Consider the following 24139-nt stretch of genomic DNA (forward strand, 5'->3'; position numbering starts at 1 on the left):
GGATGGTTGATTGGAAAGGCATATTGCACTGGGCAGGGAGAGGAGCATAGCTCAGTGTGGCCGCACAGGCCTCAGCAAACTGGAAGCAAGCCTCAGAGGACTGAATCCTGGGCAGCTGTGGCAGTTTCCAAACTTCTCAACCCAGGAATGCCAAAGACAACGTGGAAGGTCAGTGGGAAAAGTCTGTGACTGCGGTGAGAGAGGAGCTAGGTCTCAGCCCCAAGTCTCAAGCCCAGCCTGGGGCCAAGGCTTTTTCCTGAGCTTCCTGCCCACAGACTGAGGGGAAATCAAGTGGCTGATCAGAGGGGGTTTGCAGGGATCTCTTTGCCAGTGCTGAGGCAGGAATCTCTTGCTTTACCAGTGCTTGGATCTGGGTCACAGTTCTGAGGGGCGGTCCTTAGGCGGTCCTGGTGCGAGGAGGAATGCTGGTGTGGTGGAGCTTGTTATGGCTGTGGAGAGGAAACACCTCGCCCCTTATCATACCACCTTGGAAGAACTGAAAATTTTACAGGTCCCTAGAAGTACCTCTGAAAACAGCTGTACAAACCCCTGAAGCTTGGGACAGTACATCTTCACATTGGAAGCAGACTTTTACCTTAACAAAGAGTTTAAAACTCAAATAATTGGCTGGGATCATGAGTAAGCAGCGCAAAAGAGTCAGACTATGTTATCTTACTTTAGTGACAAAGAAGATCAAAACATACAACCAGAAGAAGACAACAAAGCCAAAGTTCCTACATCCAAAGCCTCCAAGAAAAATATGAATCAGTCCCAGGCCTTGGAAGAGCTCAAAAGGGATTTTGAGGAGCAAGTAAGAGAAGTAGAGGAAAAACTGAGAGTGATGAAAGAAAATCACGAAAAACAACTCAACAGCTTGCTAAAGGAGACCCAAAAAAATACTGAAGAAAATGACACCTTAAAAAATAGCCTAACCCAAATGGCAAAAGAGGTCCAAAAAGCCAATGAAGAGAAGAATGCCCTAAAAACCAAAATTGGACAAATGGAAAAGGAAGTCCAAAAGATTACTGAAGAAGGTACTTCCTTAAAAATTAGAATAGAGCAATTGGAAGCTAGTGACTTTACGAGAAATCAAGACACTGTAAAACCAATCCAAAAGAATGAAAAATTAGAAAACAATGTGAAATATCTCATTGGAAAAACAACTGACCTGGAAAATAGATCCAGGAGAGAGAATTTAAAAATTATTGGACTATCTGAAAGACATGATCAAAAAAAGAGCCTAGAATCTTTCAAGAAATTATCAAGGAAAACTGTCCTGATATCTTAGAACCAGTGAGCAAAATAGAAATTGAAAGAATCTACTGATCTCCTCCTGAAAGAGATCCCCAAAGGAAAACTCCTAGGAATATTGCAGCCAAATTCCAGAGTTCCCAGGTCAAGGAGAAAATATTACAAGCAGCCAGAAAGAAACAATTCAAGTATTGTGGAAACACAATCAGGATAACACAAGATTTAGCTGCTTCTACATTAAGGGACCACAGGGCATGGAATATAATATTCCAGAGGACAAAGGAGATAGGATTACAACCAAGAATCACCTACCCAGCAAAACTGAGTATAATCCTTCAGGGGAAAAAATGGTCATTCAGTGAAATAGAGGACTTTCAAGCATTCTTGATGAAAAGACCAGAGTTGAATAGAAAATTTGATTTCCAAATACAAGACTCAAGTGGAACATGAAGAGGTAAACAGGAAAGAGGAAATCATAAGAGACCTGTTAAGGTTGAACTGTTTACATTCCTGCATGGAAAGATGATATTTGTAACTCATGAGACCTTTGTCAGTATTAGGGTAGTTGGAGGGGAAAAAATTAAATGTATGTATATATAGACAGATAGATAGATAGAGGGCACAGGGTGAGTTGAAGATGAAGGGGTGATATCTGGAGAATAAAATTAAGGGGTGAGAGAGGAATATACTAGGAGAAGGAGAAAGGGAGAGGTAGAATGGGGTAAATTATACCACAAAAAAAAACCAGAAAAGGCTCTTACAGTGGAGGGGAAATGGGGGAAGGTGAGAGGGAATGAGTGAATCTTATTCTCATAGGATTTGACTTAAGGAGGGAATAACATACACACTCAATTGGGTGTGGAAATCTGTCTTAACCTACAGGAAAATGGGGGGGGTGGGACAAGACAGTAGGGAGATGATAGAGAGGAGGACTGATTGGGAAAGGGAGTAATCAGAAGCAAATATTTCTGAGGAGGGACAGGGTCAAAAGAAAGAATAAAATAAATGGGTGGGTGGGATAAGATTAAGGGAAATGGAGTTAGTTTTTCACAGCATGTCTACTATGGAAGTGTTTTGCATAACTGCACATATATAACCTATATTTAGTTGCTTGCCTTATCAATGAGGGTGGGTGGGGAGGGAGGAAGGGAGAAAATTTGGAACCCAAAGTTTTAAAAACACATGTTTAAAAAAAAATGTTTTCACATGCAACTGGGAAATAAGAAATACAGGAAATGGGGTCAGAAATCCATCCTGCCCTACAGGAAAATTGAAGGGGAAGGGGATGAGAGAAGGGGGGGGAGAAATAGAAGGGAAGGAAGACTAGGGGAAGGGGTATTTAGAATGCATGCCATCTTGGGGTGGGGGGAGGGGCAAGATGGGGTGAAAATTTGGAACTCAAAATCTTGTGGAAGTAAATGTTGAAAACAAAAAAAAAATAAAAAATACCATAAAAAAAAAGACGGATAGGTAGGAGTAGAACAATGTAAGAGCAGCATCACAAAAACCGAAAGAGAAGATGTTAACAAGGAAAAACAAGCAATCAGCAGTCTCAAAGGCTACAGAAAGGTGATGAAGGATGAGGTTTGAGAAAAGATCATTAGGTTTGGTGATTAAGAGATCACTGGTATCTAGGGAGAGAGGAGTTTCATTTAAATTATGAAATCAGAAGCTTAACTACAGAGTTAAAAAGGGAGTGAAAGGAAAGGAAGTGGCAGCATTGATTGCAGACAGCCTTCTCAAGGAGTTTGACCAGAGAAGAAAGAAATCAATTGATAGCAGAGCTGGATGGATCGAGCCAGGCTTTTCTGAGGATTGAGGGGAGATGGGCATGCTAGTCACACAGCTAGTAAATGTCAAAGTGAAGACGACATCAGGTCCTCAGTCTCACAAGTCTAGCATCCTTACCATCATGTCCACAACATAAAGAAAAAACATTTGGCCTCAGACTCAAAAAATCTGCAAAAAATCTGAATTTCACCTCTGCTACTTAGTAGTCTATGACCATGGGCAAAGCATATTACTTCTCTGAGCCGCAGTTCACTCCTCCAGAAAATAGGAATAGAAATAGGAATATATGATTTTTGTGAGTAAAATGCTCTGTAAACCAGAAAGTACAATTGAAATGTAAGCTAATAGTATTTTTTGCCAATACAATTAAGGCTTTCCTTAAACCCTAAATCATTTTCAACTATCCTAGAAAATGAAGATGTGCTAATTTGCCTTTTTATTCATTAAAAGTTTTTTTTATTTAAAATTGATATTTCAGCAAGTTATCATGAATGAAAGGAAAAATACCACAAATACAACAGGCATACTTGAAGTTATTTTTACCACCTCCTTCCAAAAATATACAAAGGGACAAAAACTTTTATTTCTGATTGATGTATTAACCTCTGTCTGGGGTAAATTATTAGGGTCTCAATTAAAAAATAAATGACATGTTTTTAAGCTCAGAAAAAAATAAAAATAAAAATCAAATTAACCAATGGTTTATCTATTTTATTGGGTTTTTCATAAACCCAGTTCTAATTTAATTTATCTGTTCATTAATCTTTTTACTTTCAATTTTTATTAATCTCTTTAGATTTTCAGGAGTTCTATTTTGTTGTTTAATTGGGAATTTTTAAACTTGTTCCATTTCTAGTTTTTTTTTTTTATTAGCATGCCCAGTTCATTGATGATATCTTTCTCTCTTTTATTGATGTACATGTTTAGAAAATGAGTTTTCCCTTAAATTCTGCTTTGGCCAAACTATCCTACAAATTTTGTTATGTTGTCTCATTGTTGTCATTATCTTTAATGAAATTATTGATTTTATGATTTGTTCTTTGACTCATTCTTTAGGATTGATTTAATTACCAATTAATTTTTAATTTGTTTCCATAGTCCTTTATTAAATATAATTTTATTCCATTATGGTCTGAAAATGATGCATTTAATATTTTTGCTTTTCTGCATTTGGTTGTGAAGTTTTTATACCGTAATACATGGGTAATTTATTTATTTATTTTTATTTTTTTTAATACATGGGTAATTTTTATGAAGGTACCATGTACAGCTAAGTATGCCCATGTACTGCCATTTAGTTTTCTCCAGAAGTCTATCATATCTAACTTTTCTGAAATTCTATTCATATCTTTGATTTTCTTATTTATTTTATGGTTAGATTTATCTAGCTCTGAGAAGGTTAAGTTGAGTTCCCTCATTAGTATAGTTTTACTGTTTCCTCTTATACCTCATTTAACTTTTCCTTTGAGAATTTGGATGCTCTGCCATTTCATTCATATATGTTTAATATTGATAATTACTTTATTGTCTATGGTGTGCCTTTTAACAAAATGTAGTTTCCCTGATTATCTCTTTCCGTTAGGTCTATTTTTGCTTTTGCTTTGTCTGAGATCATGATCACTTGCTCTGTCATTTTTCTTTGACTGAAGCATAATAGATTCTGCTCCAGTCCCTTATTTTAAATCTGTGTATATCTCTCTATTTCGTGTCAATAGCATATTGGATTCTGGTTTCTAATCCATTCTGCTATTTGCTTCCATTTTATGAATGAATTCATCCCTTTCAAATTTACAGTTAGGATTACTAACTGTGCATTTCCCTCCATCCTATTTTCTTCTGTTTATCCTTCTGTCTTTCTTTTTACTCTGTCTGTTTTGTAAAGGCTGTTTTGCTTCTAACCACTGCCTCCCTTAATCTGCTGTCCCTTTTATCAACTCTCTCTCTCTCTCTCTCCCTCTCTCTCTGTCTCTGTCTCTGTCTCTGTCTCTCTCTCTCTTTTTCCTTTCCCCTTCTACTTCCCTGTTGGGTAAACTAAACATCTATACCCACTTGAGTGTGTGTATATATCTTCTTCCATGTCTAAATGAATTCAGATAAGAGTGAAGTTCAAGCATTGTCTTTCCCTCCACCATTTTCCCTTCCACTGTAAAAAACTCTTCCTTATGTACCTTTTTTATGTGACATAATTTTCTCCTTTCCCCTTCTCCCAATGCATCTCTCTTTCTCACCCGTCCGTTTTTTGAAGATCATCCCAGTATAATCAGATCACTCTTATACTGTCTATGTAAAGTCCTTCTGTGTGCACTAATAATAATAGAGTGTTTAGGAGTTACATGTATCATCTTCCCATATAGGAATGTAAACAGTTTAACTTTATTGAGTCTTTTATAAAGTTTCTCTTTTATATTTACATTTATATGTTTCTTTTGAGTCTTATGGTTGAATGTCAACTTTTCTATTCGCACTGGTCTTTTCATTAGGAATGCTTGAAAATCCTCTATTTCATTAAGTATCCATTTTCCCCCTGAAAGATTACGCTCAGTTTTGTTGGATAGGTTATTCTTGGTTATAATTCTTTCTCTTTGGAATATCATGTTCCAAGCTTTTTGTTCCTTCAACTTGAAAGCTGATAAATCTTGTGTGATCCTGACTGTGGCTCCATATTTGAATGTTTTGAGGTGTTTTGTTTTTGTTTTTTTTTTTTGTTTTTTGTTTTTTTTATCCCCCCCTGGCTGCTTGAAGTATTTTCTCTTTGATATGGGAGTTTTCAAGTGATAAATTCTTTCAACTTCTATTTTGCCTTCTGGTTCTAAACTATTGAGCAGTTTCCCTTTACAATTTCTTGAAATAGGATATCTAGGCTCTTTCTTTGATCATGGTTTTCAGTAATTCTTAAATTATCTCTCCTCAATATGTTTTCCAGGTTAGTTGTTTTCTAATGAGATATTTCACATTTTCTTTTATTTTTTCATTTTTTGACTTTGTTTTATAGTTTCTTGAAGTCTCATGGAGTCAGTAGCTTCCATTTGCCCAAATGTAATTTTTAAGAAATTATTTTAGTGAGCTTTTATACCTCTTTTTCTGTTTGGCAATTTTGTACCTCCTTTTCCATTTGGTCAGTTTTTTTTCTTCAGTATTTCTTGTACCTCTTTTACCAAGTCGTTAATTGTCTTTTCATAATTTTCTTACATCACTCCCATTCTTTTACCCAGTTTTCCCTCTGTTACTCTTAATTGATTTTGAAGATCACTTTTATCTTTCCCAGGAATTCTTATTGGGCTTATGTCACGTCTTTCTTTGAGGCTTTCCTTGTAGCTGTTATGACATCATTGTCTTCTTCTGAGTTTGTGCCTTGATCTTCCCTGTCACCATATGAGCTATTTATGATTAGGTTTTTGCTTATTTGTATGGTCATTTTTGTAGTCTATTTCTTGACTTTAACTTTGTGTTAAAGTTGTACTCTATTCTTGGATGCTAGGTAGTATAGTGGATAGAGTGCCAGACTTGGAGTCAGGAAGTCCCAAGTTCCAATCTGGCCTCAGACCCTTGCTAGCTGTGTGACCCTGGGCAATTCACTAAATCTTAAATACTCCATTTTCTTTGTGGAAAAAAAAAAACAACAAAAAAACAAAACAAACCAATAAGGGTCATGAAGAATAGGGCACTATTGAAACGATTAAGCAACAACAACAACTCAGGATGGAGATGGAAAGAGCAGTGTACTAAGCCTCTGGCTTTTTCATACTGTTGTTTTTAGAGTTAGTTCTGGGGATTTGAAAGTTCTTAGTGCTTCCAAGGGGGTTTGATCTGAGGAAAAGTATCATCACTGCTCCTTTGTGACCTCAATTGATACTGCTCCTCAGGGCCCCTTCTCCCTTAGGACAGGAAGCACTACTCTTAGCAGCGGAACTGTGATTCAGAAGTGGGTGTAGGCACTGGAGCTGCCAAACAGTGTTTGGTCCTGTACCCAGTGCTAGCATGAAGATCCTGCGTAGTCTCTTTGTGACCATTTGTCATATCTCCTTATTATCTCTGGTCAGAGAGCTCCCAAAGTTACTGCTGTTGCAGCTGGTATTGCCACCTCCAAGGCCCCCTGCTGGTGTTGCCACCAAATAGACTCTCATCCTCAGCATCCCAAACCTCTCTGGCCTCCTAATTTGTCTTGGTGCTGTAAAAATCGATGACCTTGACCTTTTGTTGGCTCTGCTGCTCATTGGAAGCATTATTTTAAAGTTGTTTGGAGGGAAATGTTGGGAGAGATTGGCTGCTTTCTCTCCTCAGTCATCTGGGCTTTACCTCTAAAAGTCAAGGATTCACCTTTTGAAAGTTCAAGAAAGGAAGAAAAATAATAAATTATGTTTATTATAGAATTTATTCTATTTCCTATTCTAAAAACCTACAGATTATAGGAAAAATTAAAATAAATTAAAAATTATCAATGAACCTGTTACTGGTGCAGAACATTTTCCCCCAGCTTACCAGTCTCTACTCTGAATAGAATGTGCAACCTCTTTATTTGCCTTATGCATATCACTAAAATGGAGTCATATTAGGGTGGTTCCCACTTTCCCTCTCCACTCCCCCCAAAAGTGTATATCTGGATGAGTAGAGGTGGAAGAAACAGCAATTACATGTTCCACTATTTCCGTTGTCACATCAGTAGTGAGGCCATTCCTGGTCTGGCAGCTTTAAATAGAGCTTTCATATGTATCCATTTCATCTTATACAATTTTATGGAGGATGTAGGAAAAGAAAAGGCAAACAGAAAGTTGGGCAATGTAGAGTTATGTTCAGGAAAGTAAGTGAGACTCAGATTTATCTGTGAGATAAGTTACAGAAGTGGTACAGTTGGATCTTCTTTTGGAAACAGATTTGAACCCTGTTTTGGTAGTGTCTCGGTAATTTTGCAAAATAATTGATGATATTTTTGCTTATTGTTCTGCATAATGTTTCATTATTTTTCAGCCTCATTTACCTGCAGTATCTGATAACATAAATGAAGTGGAATTTCATGCAAAGGATTATGATCGGATGCTAACAGTCATATCAAGAGAAGGAGAAAAAATTCAAGTAATTTGACTTCCTTAAAATGTTACTATTATTGATGAAATTATTGATTTTAATATTGCCAATGTTTTAAAGATCAAATAAACATAGAAAAAGTTGTAGAGAGTCATTGAGCAATATAGAGGTAGAGTATAATCTTAGCTTTGCCACTAACTAGCTATGTGACCTTGGGCAAGTCACTTTTAACTTTTCTGTGCTTCAGTATGTTCAACTATAAAATGAGGAGGTTATACTAGAAGATCATTAAGGTTGCTTTGATTCTCCAAAATTGCACATCTATTGCTGTTTCAACTATTTTGATATGAAGAATTAAATTCAGTTTCCTACCATGGTTGTCACTCTGCTTGTGAACTGTTTGAATTAATTTGCTGAATTTGTAATACATAAATTACTAATATGACATAACTTGTTTGTAATAAGCATTCATTAATTTTTTTCAGTTGGATACCCCAGTCATGGCCAAAGGTCCAGTGGAGATTTGGCTTCTGGACTTGTTAAGAATGCAAATGTCTTCACTACACAATGTCATTCGATTAGCATACTATCAAATTAGTGACACTGGTTTCCAACTCTTACCTTTCCTATTCCATTTTCCAGCACAGGTGAGAACACAACATTTTAAAATAATTGTACAAACAAATTTATGTGAAAATAGTATGATACATTTGTGGTATGTGTGACCTTGAAGCTGTGCTTGTAGGCATCACATCTGTTGTGGAATGAAGAAGTTTTATGTAGTTCAGACATTTAGGTCATGGAATATCAAGTTTGAAAACTAGCCAACAGTCCAGGATGTAATGTAAGATTTGCGGAAGGAAGTAACAGTAAATAAGGCTTGGAAGTTGAATTGCAGGCAAGTTGTCAAAGGCAGTACTGCCAAGCTGAGGAGTTTGGATGATTCTGAGGTTAAAAACTTGGATGACTTGAGGGATGGCCATATCATCAATAGAAATGGGGAAGTTTGGAGAAAAGGCAGGTTTGTAAAAGGAGATGACCAAAAGGCAGTCAATGGTGTAATATAAATATGATATAAATTTTGGAGCCATCTGTGTAGAGAAAATACTTGAACTCATGATGTTAGGTTCAACCTATGACATCTCTATTAATGAGATCATCAAGTGAGAGAATTTAGAAAGGAAACAGAAACAGACTTAGATCAGAGACCTGGTGCCCTCACACTCAAAGAGGGAGGGAAGAGAATGCTTGAAAGAGAGGCCTGACAATCCTCATGCTAAGAAGATGATGACCTAGCGTTGGACACTAAGCAGAACAGTGAAACAGGCATTGGGACAGCCAGGAGAAAGTATCTAAGAGTGTGCATGCTGCAGGGAAGCCAAGGACAATATAGGTAGAGAAAATAATGAGATTTAACCACTAAGACACCTCTCCCCTCACACAGCCACCACTCTGGTTACAGGCCTGCAGCACCTCCCACTTGTACAATTTTGTTCATAAGACAGTCAGTAAGATGCAAAGTGGAGTGAGCAGAACCAGGAGAACTAACAGAATATTGATAATCAACTTTGAAAGACTTAGGATCTCTGATCAACATAATGAGCAACCATGATTAATGAGAAAATATGCTGCCCACCTCCAGAAGAAGACCTAATGGACTTGGAGTATAGTTTAAAGTGTATTTTCTTTTCTTTCTTTCTCTTTGTTTTTTGGATGAAGCTAATACAAGAATTTGTTTCACATGACTATACATATTTTAATGAGTTTTGTTTTTCTTGCCTCCTCAGTGGTTCAGAGAAGGAGAGAATTTGGAACTAAAAATAAAATTGAATTTTAAAAAACATTTTAATTTTAAAAAGCAAGCAAATCAGTAAGAGGGAGATAGTCAGTAAGGATTATGATGTACGTGAACTTTCAGGAAAACTTCCAGCTCAGGAATAAACATACTAATCCATCCCCAAAAATGACCTCTATAAATTGTGACTATAGTTCTCAAGAACTCTGAAGATCCAAGAAGACATACAAAATGTTTCTGGAAAGAGGAGAGAAATGGATTATTGATAGATACTCATACTAGGCCACCAGTGCAGTTGCCAGAGAAGAGTGGCAAAACCCACTGAAGCCAATTCTGTCCTCAAAGAGAAGAGAAAAAATAAGACCTAGGAGCAAAGCCTTCAGGCTAGCTTTAGGCTCCACTCACTAATCCCAGTCTAATTATGTAATATATTATAATCTTCCACGCTCACAGTTCTGACTTCTTGAAGAAGTCATCATCTGTTCCACACTTTAAGTTCTTGCTAGATCTGAATACCAAGGTAGATGTTTCCCTCTTGTGAAGGAGTGTCAGTTTTGAATCCAGGTTCTGCCCTGTGAACAATAGAAAGTAGCCTCATCAATCTAGTTACATGTCTCTTGGTGTCCACTTTTCTAAAACCTGTTCTAACTAAAGCCAAGAGGTGGAAAGATGGAGGGATACGCTTTTCTTCCATCATGTCCTATTCCAAACAGCTATAAGTTAATTCACTGAGGACTCCTGTAAGTTTTGACAAAGAAGAGTATAATTGTGAAGAGATCTGAGTGCAGGCATACATGGGTGTTAAATTTTTTTGTTGTGCTGTCCTTGAAAGACTTCCAGTTTACTATGTGCGGCTTAAGGAAATTAGGAACTGCCGCTCTTGATGTACTGACTTCCTTGTGGCTATGTGTGGCATGGCTTTCCATTGCTATGATAGCCTAAAATGTGAGTTTACCCTGTCATTAAGTTTTGGTTCCCCTGGCTGCCTACCAGGGGACTGGGAACTGTAAGTGATGGCTTCTGTAGGTCTAAAAATTTAAGATTGAGACTGTGGTGTGACTGTAGCTGATGATTATTGTTGCTATCTTAGCCAAAGACTGTACCTACTCAGAATCAGGATGAGAAAAGGAAGCATTGGAAAAGCCAGTACTCTTGAAATTCATGGCGCCTGGAGACCCATCTGGCAGAGTTCTGTGCAATGGAGGCAAATCCACAGTGGCCTGGGCTGACAACTGTTCAAAATACCATCTGCTAATAAGAGAGAGGGGTGAATGGCTCTCTTTCCCTTCTGCTTCCCTTGCTCCCTTCTGGTGTAGTTCCTGATCCTGAAATGAGTTCCAGACAAACACTTTCTTATTTTAAACTTTCATAATTTGTGGGTATGAGAGAGGGTTTGGGGAAATGTTCAAGCTTGATATAGGTATCTTCACCTTTCTTTTTGCTATGTTTAGTAGTCAAAATGGGCTTATTAAGTGCCTGTGTCCAGTGAATGTGAGGGTCATTGAGAGGAGAAATTCCAGATGTAAGATGCCATAAATTTACTTTTTTAAATATTTTGAGCAGTATTTCATATCACCTAGTTTAAAGGCTGCATGTGGTTAGAATCACTGTTTGAAGTTGTACGTCTCAATGTGAGGTCAAGGGTGAGTGGATGAGTAGTTTAATTAAGCATTTGCAGAATCATGAGCAGAATGCTCTCAAAAAACCTGAAAATACTTACATGAACTGAGGTAAAGTGAAATGAGCAGAGAACCAGGAGAACATTGTACACAGTAACAGCAGTATTGTATGATGATCAACTGTGAATGACTTGGCTGTTCTCAGCAATACAGTGATCCAGTGACTTATGATGAAAAATGCTATCCGTCTCCAAAGAGAACTGAATGCAGATCCAAGCATACTTTTTTTTAACCTTCTTTATTTTTCCTGTGTGGTTTCTTTTTTGTTTGTTTTCTTTCACAACATGACAAATATGGGAATATGTTTTGCATGACTGTACATATATAACCTGTATCAAATCAAATTGCTTGCCTTCTCAATGAGGGGGATACTGAGCAAAATAAATAGCCCCAAAGATAGCATATGTGTTTTAGCTTAAATGAGGGAAAAATATTTACCTTTAGGGTAGATGATTACTAAATAAACTTTTTGTTTATTGTTTATAAATTGTTTCTTCATTGTTTATAAATATTAGGTAATGTTCTTCATATTTTGGATCTCTAGGTAGGACTGCTGGGAATTCAAATGTTGTGGACACATGATGCAGAAGATGCCTTAAATAATGCAAAAGATGACAGGAAAATTATGCAAGTGACCAATCAGAAATTTTTGGATATTTTAAATGTTCTCATTAGTCAGACAACTCATGATCTGACCAAGTTTGATAGAGTGAAATTTGAAACCCTAATTACTATCCATGTACACCAGAGAGATATCTTTGATGACTTGGTAAAGTATAAGTTTCTTAAAGTTAAAATTTTTTTTTAATATATGTGACAATAAACAATATTGTAGCTGTATGTATTTTTGTCCCTATTTTATATGTCCCATTTTCTTTTTTAATTGACATGTGTATATGTGTATGAAAATACTAATTTGACAAAAATATCCAGAGCCCAATTCCATTTTCAAAATACCATTTGAAACTCTAACAATTTCCTAAAGAATGCAAGTAAAGCCTCTGGGTTCCATGGAAAACAATTGCTAAACCTCTTGTCTAGAAATTTCAGAGTGGGGAAGATGTGAACCATCTACCAAGTATATCACCAAAGGCTCTTCCAGTAGCCTGCTATAATAAATTATAGTAGATAATGACAAAGCTAAAACTGAAATTCCTTATCCAGCTTTCACCACCTCTCTAACAAGTTGCTAAAGGAAATCAACAATATTTTGGGCATATATATAACCTTTGGATGAAGACCAAAAAGAAGACAGCCATACTTTTCTACCAGATATCCATTGGTGTCATAATATGCTAGACTAGATAGACAACCCAACACAGAATTTTTAAATTTAGTGTGATTGCTCAAGCATTTATAAAACCAGACATTGTAACATAATAATAACTTTTATGTTTTGTGTTTTAAAGGTAAAAATGCATATCAAATCACCTACAGATTTTGAATGGCTAAAGCAGAGCAGATTTTATTTTAAGGAAGATTTGGACCAAACTGTAGTTTCCATTACAGATGTTGATTTTGTCTACCAGAATGAATTTCTTGGATGTACTGATCGTCTAGTTATTACCCCGTTAACAGATAGGTAAAAGGCACTTTTGTGTGATCTTATAGTTAGATTCAACAGAATTTTTGCAGTTTATAAATTTTTTGGGGTATACATTAAGTATTGCTTATGAATTGCTGGTCCTAATAGTGAAATACCTGGAATTGTTATTTAAAATTAATTTGTATAATGTAGAAAAATATCAAAATATACAGGGCAACAAAACAGACTTAGTGCCAGAAAACCAAAACAAGAATATGTCAGTGAATGTTAGTTCTGAAGAATGAATGCAAAGAAAGAATTAGTGAGACAAAAGCACATATCATTTCATTGAGTTCGAGCCCTAAGTCCTAGATGACCTACATCACAGTGTACTGAGACAACCTGTGAGCCTGATGGCTGAACCTTGTCAGTGATGAAAGTTTGTGGAGAATTAGAGGAATTCCAGAAGATACAAGTAAAAGTTGGGTTAATTTTTCTTTAAATAGAAAAGATTATTCAAATTAGAAGCAGATAAGTATGACTTCCATTCCTAGCAAAATTCAGGCACATATTATTAAGTAGTTGTTCATGAGCATTAAGAAAAGGAAGTAATGATTACTAAGAGCCAGTATGACTTCATCAAGAATAAGTCATATCAACTACCAAAAAAATATTTTATAGAACTAGAAAAAACAATGAACAAAATTCATCTGGAAGAACAAAAGATCCAGAAAATCAAGAGAAAAGAAATATTAGGGAAGGTGGCCTAACCTTACCAAATATTAAGTTGTATTATAAAGCAGCAATCATCAAAACTGCTTGGTACTGGCTAAGAAATAGAGTGGTGGATCAGTGGAATAGGTTAGGCACACAAGACACAACAAACAGTCAATAACTATAGCAATCTACTATTTGATAAATCCAAGGACTCCAGCTTCTGGGGTAAGAACTCACTATTTAACAAAAACTGCTGGGAAAACTGGAAAATAGGATGGCAGAAATTAGACATAGACTGACCTCTTACTCCTTATGCCAAGATAAAATCAAAACGGGTACTTGATTTAGATAATAAAGACTGATACTACACGGAGCCAAGATGGCATAGTAAAAGCAATGACTTACTTGAGCTCTCCCCCAAACCTCTCCCAATACCTGTAAAAAATGGCTCTAAACAAATTTTAGAGCAGCAGAACCCACAAAAAGACAGAGTAAAACAAATTTCCAGCCCAAGAGAACCTGGGAAAGGTCTGTTGTGTCAGGCTGGGAGAGGAGTGCAGTTCAGTGTGGGCCAGCATGCAAAAATATTGCAAGCAGCCAGAAAGAAACAATTCAAGTATTGTGGAAACAATCAGGATAACAAAAGATTTAGCAGATTCTACATTAAGTGACCGGAGGGCTTGGAATATGATATTCTGGAGGTCGAAGGAGCTAGGATGAAAACCAAGAATCACCTACCCAGCAAAACTGAATATAATCCTTCAGCAGAAAAGATGGACATTCAAGGAAATAGAGTTCTTTAAAGCATTCTTGATGAAAAGACCAGAACTGAATAGAAAATTTGACTTTCAAATACAAGACTCAAGCATGAAAAGGTAAACAGGAAAGAGAAATCATAAGGAATTTACTAAAGTTGAACTGTTTACATTTCTACATGGAAAGGTGATATTTGAGACCATTATCAGTATTAGGGTAGTTGGAGGGAAATATACATACGTGTGTGTGTGTGTGTGTGTGTATGAATATATATATGTGTGTGTGTATACATAGAGGGCACAGGGTGAGTTGAAGATGAAGGGATGATATCTAAAAAATAAAATTAAAGAGTGAAAGAGGATTATACTAGAAGATGGAGAAAGGGAGAGGTAGAATAGGATAAATTATCTCACATAAAACAGAGAAGAAAAAGTTTTACTGTGGAGGGGAAGTGGGGGAAGGTGAGAGGGAATGAGTGAATCTTACTTTCTTTGAATTTGGCTTAAGGAGGAAATAGCATAAACACTCAATTGGCTATGGAAATCTATCTACAGGAAAAATAGGGGGGAAGGGGATAAGAGAGGGAAGATGATAGGAGGGAGGGCAGATTCGGGGAGGGGGTAATCAGAAACAAACACTTTTAAGGAGGGACAGGGTCAAAGGAGAGAATAGAAAAAAATGGGGGGTGGAATAGGATGGAGGGAAATATAGTTTTTAAAATAGGACTATTATGGAAGTGGTTTTTTTTTTTTTTGCATGACTATACATGTATAACCTATATTGAGTTGGTTGACTTCTCAATGAGGGTGGGTGGGGAGGGAGGAAGGGAGAGAATTTGGAACCCAAAGTTTTAAAAACAAATGTTTTTTTTTTGTTTGTTTGTTTTTTTGTGAGGGCAATTAGGGTTAAGTGACTTGCTCAGAGTCACACAGTTAGTAAGTGTTATGTGTCTGAGGCTGGATTTGAATTCAGGTCCTCCTGACTCCAGGGCCGGTGCTCTATCCATTGTGCCACCTAGCTACCCCAAAAACAAACGTTAAAAATTATTTTTACATGTAACTGGGAAATATATACAGGCAATGGGGTATAGAAATCTATCCTGCCCTGTAGGAAAATAGAAGGGGAAGGGCAAGAGAGAAGGGGAGGTGATAGAAGGGAGGGCAGATTAGGGTCAGGGGTATTCAGAATGCATGCAGTCTTAGGGTAGGGGGAAGAGAGACATAGGGAGAATATTTGGAACTCAAAATCTTGTGGAAGTACATGTTGAAAATTAAAAAATAAATTAATTTAAAAGATAATTTTAAAAATGAGTGTTGGAAACTATCTTTAAATGTCATTGGAAAAAAAATACTATTTACAAAAAATGCGTTTCTATATATTAAAGACATCTTGAAGCAAAAAAAAAAAAAGACTGACACTATAAGCAAACAAGGAGAACAAGGAATCATTTACCTATCTGATATATAGAGAAGGGAAGAATTTATGACCAAACAAGATAGAGAACATTATGAAATGCAAAATGGATGACTTTTGAGGCAGCTAGGTGGCACAGTGGATAGAGCACCGGCCCTGACGTCAGGAAAACCTGAGTTTAAATTCGGCCTGAGACCAAACACTTGACACTTGCCAGCTGTGTGACCCTGGGCAAGTCACTTAACCCCAATTGCCTAAAAAAAAAAAAAAAGGATGACTTTAATTACATTAAATTGAAAAACTTTTGCACAAACAAAGCCAATGCAACAAGGATTAGAAAGGAAGCAGAAAGCTAGGAAACAGTTTTTACAGTCAGTCTCTGATAAAGGCCTCTTTTCTAAAATATATAGAGAACTGAATCAAATTCATAAGAACACAAATCATTCCCCAATTGATAAATGGTCAAAGAATATGAACAGGCAGTTTTCAGAGGAAGAAATTCAAGCTATCTATAGTCATATGAAAAAATGCTCTAAATCACTATTGATTGGAGAAATGCAAATCAAAACAAGAAAATGATAAATGGTGGAGAAGATGTGGGAAAATTGGAACATTAATGCATTTTTGATGGAGTTGTGAAATGATCCAACCATTCTGGAGAGCAATTTGGAACAATGCCCAAAGGGCTATAAAACTGTACATGTCCTTTGACCCAGCAATAGCACTTACAGGTCTGTATCCCAAAGAGATCACACAAATGGGAAAAGGACCCACATGTACAAAAATGTTTATAGCAGCTCTTTTGTGGTGGCCAAGAATTGGAAATTAAGGAGATGCCCATCAATTGGGGAAATAGCTAAACAAGTTGTGGTATATAAATGTAATGGAATACTATTATGCTATAAGAAATGATGAGCAGGCAGACTTCAGAAAAACCTGTAAGGACTTATATGAACTGATGCTGAAGGAAGTGAGCAGAACCAAGAAAAAGTTGTACACAGTAACAGCCACATTGTGCGACGACTAACTTTAATAGACTTAGCTCTTCTCAGCAATGCAAGGATCTAAGACAACTCCAAAAGACTCTTAATGGAAAATGCTATTCTCATCCAGAGAAAGAACTATGGAATCTGAATGCAGATGGAAGCATACTATTTGCGCTCCTTTTTTTTTTTGTTGTTGTTTTGTTTCTTCTTTCTCATGGTTCCTACCATTGGTTCTAATTCTTCTTTACATCATGACTAATGTGAAAATATGCTTAATATGAATGTATAAGTAGAGCCTATATCAGATTGCATGCCATGTTGGGGAGAGGGATGGAGAGAGGGGGAGAAAATTTAAAACTCAAAATCTTGTGGAAGTGAATGTTGAAAACTAGAAATAAATAAATAGTTTTTTTTAAAAGAATGTCATATCAAATTAGCCTAATATTTTTGATGGGGTTATTAGAATGATAGATCAGAAGAATGCTATAGACAGAATATACCTGAATTTTAGCAAAGCATGTGACAAAGTGTCTTTATGGACAAGAGAAATATGTGGACTAGAAGATGGTACAGTTAGATGGATTTGAAACTGATTAAATGACTGTAACAGTCATAATTAATATGCATCAATGTCAACTTGGAAGGTAGTCTCTAATTACATACCATGGGGCCTATCCTTGGGTCTGTGGTTTTCAGCATTTTAATCACTGAATTGGGAAAAGCCATAGATAGCGTGCTTATAAAATTTGAAGTAGATATGAAGCAGGGAGGCAGAGTTGATATTTTAAATGAAAGAATTAGGACTTTAATAGATTAAAACAGCAATCTAAAAGGATTAAATTTAACACAGATAAATGTAAAATTCTAAACTTGGATTAAAAGACAAACCCTACTAGTATTGGATAGGGAGTGACTGACTACAGTTCATATGAAAAACTATTTGGATGGTTTAGTGGACAGCAAGCTCGATAAAATTTTGAAAAATACGATATTACATCCAAAAAATTAATGAAATCTTGGACTGCCTTAATAGAAAGTGTGGTGTCTAGATCATGGGAGCTTGTAGTACCACTCTATACTATGCCCTGTCAGACCACTTCTGGAGTACTATGTTCAAACCTAAGCATCATATTTTAGGAAAGACCTTGAGATACGGTAGTGTGTCCATGTGAGGGCAACCAGGAAAGTGATAGTATTGGAGGTCCTGCCTTATAAGGACCAATTAAAGACTCAGAAAGGAAAGATAAAGAGAGGAAGAGGAAGGGGGAGAGAGAGAGAGAAAAAATAGGAAGGAAAGAAGGAAGGCGGGAAGGAAAGAAGTAAGAAAGAAAAGACAGTTTACCTAAAACAAAGTTTAGTTGGTTGGTTCTTTTGTTTGGGGGACAGGGCAGGGGAGTCACGACAAGGGATGATGGTGGCAGTTCAGAGCGTTGTCTGATTGCCCAGTCCTGGTTTGTTTCAGATAAATTGTCTTTCTTTTATATCTTTCTTCCTTTCTATCTTTCCTTTATTCCCTCCTTTCTCTTCCCCTCTTTCTCTGTCCTTCCTTTCTGTCTCTCTCTTCTTATTTCTTTTTCTCTCTTTACTTTAACTCTACCATCACTCCCTCACCTTTTCCCTCCTGCTCTCACTACTAATGTTGTTTCTCATTTTCCTATCCCCACAGTGTTACTGTTCAAATTGGTTAGGATAATGCTTAATCTTCACCATATGGGAAGAACAGGGAGAGGGGATCTTCCCGGTAATTCCAACAAAGAAATTATGCTTTGTTTCTGTCCCATCTCCATTTTTTTCCTCTTTTTTCCCATTTTTTCGGTATCTGTCTCCTCTTTCTGTTTCTATTCAATACTAGTGATTTTTACTTACTAAATTTGGCCCTGAAGCATTTTTATATTTTCAGCTTTAAGGTAAATTTTGTACAGTCACTTTCAGGTGGTTTTCTCCACTCTGGCCATGCCAATATTCCTTCTGATTCCTTCAATCTTTTCCCCCTAAACTGATCCCCTAAAATTGACACTTAATGAATAAGATTCACCAGCTTCACAGTCTGGTAACTTTCTTAATATATGACATTTAATAAATTGTGCATACCCTTTGATCCAGCAATACCACTGCTAGGTTATGTTCCAAAGATTTGATCAATAAAAAGGGAAAAGGACCTACCTGTACAGAAATATTTATAGCAACTGTATTTGTGGTAGCTAAGAATTGAAAATTAAAAGGATGCCCATCAGTTGGGAAATGGCCAAAGAAGTCATGGTATATGATTGTAATAGCATATTATTGTGCTATAAGAAATGACAAGCAAGATGATTTCAGAAAAATCTGGAAAGATACATGAACTGATACAAAGTGAAGTGAGCAGAACCAGGAAAACATTGTACACAGTAACAACAATATTGTACAGTGAAGAATTGTGAATGACTTAGCTATTCTTAGCAGTACAGTGATCCAAGACAATCCCAAAGGGCTCGTGATGAATAAAGCTATCTGTCTCCAGAGAAAGAACTGATATTGTCTGAATACAGGCTGAAGTATACTTCTTCCTTTCTTCCTTACTTTCTTTTTTTCTTTCTCTTTCTTTCTTTCTCTTTCTTTTTCAAGTCTTCTTGCACAAAATGGCTAATATGAAAATGTTTTATATGATTGCACATGTTTAACCTATATCAGATTGCTTACTGTCTTGGGACAGGGGAGGATGGAGTGGGATAGAATTTGGAACTCAAAACATTTAAAAACAATGTTAAAATTGTTTTTGCATGTAATTGGGGGAAATAAAATATTTTAAAAAGAATACATGACATTTAATCAACCATTTCAATATGTAGATGTTGTTCTTTACATTATCATTTCCTCATTAGTGAATGTCGTAGTACTCCCTCCTTCCTTGATTTTTAAAAATAACTATAACAATACAGATAAGAGGTGACCTAAAACTTTGTTTAGAGAATTAGACTAGGTGACTTTTTGAATCTAAACCTAATCCTAGTGAAAAGCACATTCTTAAAGGTATTCCTTTCTTTTTTATGTATGCTACACATTTATTACAGTTTACTATGCCCATTACAGCCAGGGTGGAATTTTACAGGGACATTAGTGTAAGACTTGTAACAGCATATTCATAGTACACATATTTTCTAAATTAATATTTGCAGGTGCTATATCACATTAGCTCAGGCTTTGGGGATGAACATGGGAGGAGCACCAGCAGGACCAGCAGGAACTGGCAAAACAGAAACAACAAAAGACATGGGGCGATGCTTGGGAAAATATGTGGTGGTTTTTAATTGTTCAGATCAAATGGATTTCAGAGGCTTAGGACGGATTTTTAAAGGTAAGTGGTGAGGAGTATGGGACAATTTTATTAGGTCCCTTTTTCACATCGATGTGAAAAATGTTAGATGTTGAGTTATTACTTGTTGAGTTCATTTGTGTTTTGTTTTTGTTTTGTTTTGGTTTTTTTGCCGTGTTTGGAATCTTGTTTTATTGCAAAGATAATTACTGTTACAAATGAAAACGGCAAACAAACATCATTCTCCTGCACTTCTAACATTAATGTTGTTGATACTGTTGTTATAAACATTGTTAAGCAAGATAAGTGCTTGACCAGTGTCGATTCTATAGTTGTTATGTCTGGACTCTCAAAAACACCTTTAGGACAAGGAAACAGTTTTTGAACAAGAACCATATCAGAAGTAACATTGGGGGAGATCTCTGAAAGTTTTTCTCACAGACTAGGCCCTTAACTGGAAAACTGACCTGCTATTATCACCCGGGACAGTAATGATTTATGGAGGGGATATGCTGATCTATCTATATTACTGCAAGCTACTTTTCTGCTCATTGACAAATCAGAGAAGAGACACAGAGACATGCCCATATTCAGGACATTTCTCTTCAGAGAAATCCTACTTGGGAATCTCCCTTAGGTCTGACAGCAAAATAATCCAAGACACTTAAGGCACAAAAGCTGCCTGAACAAGTTAAATCCATTGACAACATTAAAGTCAATCCTTTTTGAACATTTCACCAGTGACATGTTGCAGCTCTCTTGCCTCCATTACTTTCCCCTGCCTCCGGGCTAACTAAGCTAGCTGCCTAGCTATAGTGTGTAAAAGTGCCTGGCGCACAGGAGGCTCTGAACACACACACACACACACACACACACACACACACACACATATACACACGTGTATATGTTGATAGATATGATAAATTTATGTTCTCCAAAACAATAGCTTGTGGGCACACTTGAAAATGATTAGCATCTAGAAGGCAGTGTACAAGATTATTTATGTTAAGTTGGAAGTTACTTCAGTAAAAAATTTTAAATTAATGTTTTCCACTCTAGGTCTAGCACAGTCTGGTTCCTGGGGATGCTTTGATGAATTTAACAGAATTGAGTTGCCTGTATTATCAGTGGCTGCTCAACAGATTTACATTGTTTTGACAGCAAGAAAAGAGAGGAAAAAACAGTTTATTTTTTCTGATGGTGATTGTGTTGATTTAAATCCAGAATTTGGAATCTTTTTAACAATGGTAAGAAATTATGGTTATGATTTGATGAATCAAATGTTAAGACCCTTGAAAGTGGGGAAAATCTTAGTCTTTTGAGAATCTGTGAGCTTTCATCTCGTGTTTGTTCTGCCTTAGGTAGTTAATTTTGCTTTCTCCTTCAATATGACCAAACATATTGATTTAAATATTTAAATAGTCCTTGATAAGATCTTGTAACAAAAACCATACCAAATAGTCTCATTGAACACTTAATTTAGTTAAATTAATTGGATAAGTGAATTCTCTCAATTGCAAATGACACTATTCATTTGTTAGTTTGATCACCAGCTGAAAGGGAAGAATTTCAGGGAAGATTTCAGTTGATTATATGATTGAACAGAAAAGTGGCAAATATTTATTAGTGTAGGCAACTATAAAGTGAATTCAATTTAAATCACACTGAGAAGATTATTGCCTCTGAGTATTAACTGTTAACCTAGAAAGTGTGGAACTAATAAAAATGCTGAACATACATTAGGAAAATACCTAAAACAAAACTAAAACATTGTCTTCTCATTGTACAAAGCTTATGATGTTCCTGGTGTGTGTTCTGTTTCTGTATGAAATCACTCTGTTCTGGTTGCTTTTGTATTTTAAGAAAGACATAGCAAGACCAAAGAAGGTCTAGAGAAGAGCATCTGAAGATTAGGGAGATGGAAATGGTTTTGTTTCCAGAGAGAACAAGGAGAAACAGATCTCTTCAGGCCAAAAAATTAAGGATGCCTTGATTACCAATTAGCCAGCCAGTGTTAATTAGCTTTTGAAAGAAGCATTTATGGAGATGATATATTAAAGCAAGTGATACAAAACATCCCTCCCTCAAAAAAAATTAGTCTGTCACACACTCTTCCATTAATGGGAAAAAGTGGGCTCAAAAGCACATGGAGCAAAGGAGTAACACGTGTGACTTATTGTTTGAAAGTCATTTTCTGTCTTCCTGGAGTTTTCATTAAGTTCCCCTATGGTGTGGGGAGCTATTTGCTATAGAGTTCTGAAACTCCCTGTCATCAGCTGGTCTAGTTTGTCTTTGGTGTGTCCCTTAGCTCCCAGTGCAGATGCTGCCACCTCTCCCCCAACAGATGTTCTGGAGATGCTGCTACCAACAGCAATGAGGAAATACAAATATTCTAATGTTTTCAAAATCATAAGCTTTTCCTTTGTTCAGATCAGGGCAGGGAGTGAGGTGACTCCTTCCTCCTTTCAGCCACCTCACTCTCAGGGTCTTGCGTGGAGCTGATTCAGCCCTAGGCTGGCCTGCCCTTGGAATACCATATTCAAATTGGTTGATTATTTTATCTGAGCCCCACAGGGTATAAATGATTCCTTCCAGCCACCACAAGTCATTCCCAGTGTGGAAGTATGCTTTTGTTAAATGAAACCTAGTTTATACTTTTGTGTGCTTGATTGATTCAATAGAGGTGCCTTGGAATTTGTCCACATCTAGTTTATGCCTTTAATTTTTTCTTTTTTTTTAATTTTTCTTTTTATTTCTTTTTCTTTTTTTCTTTTTTTTTTTTTTAGGCAGTTGGGGTTAAGTGACTTGCCCAGGGTCACATAGTAATTTTTTTCATTGCTTCTGTAGCTCAATCCAAGAAGCAGTCTCCTGTGATAAAGATACCTGGAAAAAAAGCATCTTATATCCCTTTTACATTACAGTACAGTACAGTATAGTACATTCCATTACATTCTTGCTGTTTCCTTTTCATTCTACCTTGTACTCCTTCCTCATTATGTTTTAAACTTCCTTCCTTCCCGGTTGGATAACTTTCTTACTCGTCAGTAAAAGAACTTTTTAACCATGATTGCACTATTAAAGTCCTATGGAAGGTTAAGCAATTTGATTTTCTTTTGCTTCAAGCATAGGTTTGGGGGCCAGAAATATCCAGATCATTTCATCAGCTCTCCATTGCACTTTGTCAGTGGAGATACAGCTTGATGTTGTTTGCTATACATAGTATGGGTCTCTTAACATAGAGTAGTAAATATAAAAAGGAATTATGGGGCATTTATAAATTAAATGGATGGGTCTAATGCAGATTTTGGGAGATCAGAACAATTTTTATCAATCTAATGTAGATTTGAAGAAAAAACTAATTTCAAAGCTTAACTAAACATTTAAAATATATTATAGTTTTTATTTATTGAACAGAAAAAAGCTAAAGTAGATATTATGAAGTAATATTTTATAAAGTAATAATTTCCTTTTAGAACCCTGGATATGCTGGACGCCAAGAGCTACCGGAAAACTTAAAAATTCAGTTTCGAACAGTTGCTATGATGGTACCTGACAGACAGGTACTCATTTTTATTTAAGATGCGTGAGGTTTCAGTAAGTTATAGTGAACAGTCCTGATCTTAGAGAAGTAATCATCAAACTTATCTCTCTCTTCTTGTTCGAGAGATAGGGACTACAGATATGTAATGTCTGTACAGAAATGAAAGCTCTGTTAGAACTGGTTATTGTATTGGTTGGTTTTGCTAGAGTGTTTTTCTTTTGATTGATTGGGAGGGGGAAGGTTTAGGTGGAAATGACGGTGGTCCAAAAATGACATTCAACAGTAAAACTTTTTTAAAACCAGGAGATTATTTGTTTTCTTGGACCAGGAGTCAGAAGAAACCCGTTATAATGCTGCCTCTAAGAGGAAGA

General features: G+C 36.3%; 1 protein-coding gene across 1 annotated transcript in view; it reads left to right on the plus strand.

Annotated features, from left to right (window-relative positions):
- Positions 1–24139, plus strand: part of DNAH8 (dynein axonemal heavy chain 8) — a 404075-nt gene that overhangs the window by 178621 nt on the left and 201315 nt on the right. Inside the window, exons 39-45 of the mRNA XM_027876336.1 lie at positions 8008–8112; positions 8550–8711; positions 12083–12307; positions 12948–13120; positions 20091–20269; positions 21287–21474; positions 23701–23787. Coding sequence (XP_027732137.1) covers positions 8008–8112; positions 8550–8711; positions 12083–12307; positions 12948–13120; positions 20091–20269; positions 21287–21474; positions 23701–23787 — 1119 coding nt within the window. The remainder of the gene's footprint in view (positions 1–8007; positions 8113–8549; positions 8712–12082; positions 12308–12947; positions 13121–20090; positions 20270–21286; positions 21475–23700; positions 23788–24139) is intronic.

This window comes from Vombatus ursinus, unplaced genomic scaffold, assembly GCF_900497805.2.
Source record: "Vombatus ursinus unplaced genomic scaffold, bare-nosed wombat genome assembly UNPS02014811.1, whole genome shotgun sequence".
NCBI classification, from domain to species: domain Eukaryota; kingdom Metazoa; phylum Chordata; class Mammalia; order Diprotodontia; family Vombatidae; genus Vombatus; species Vombatus ursinus.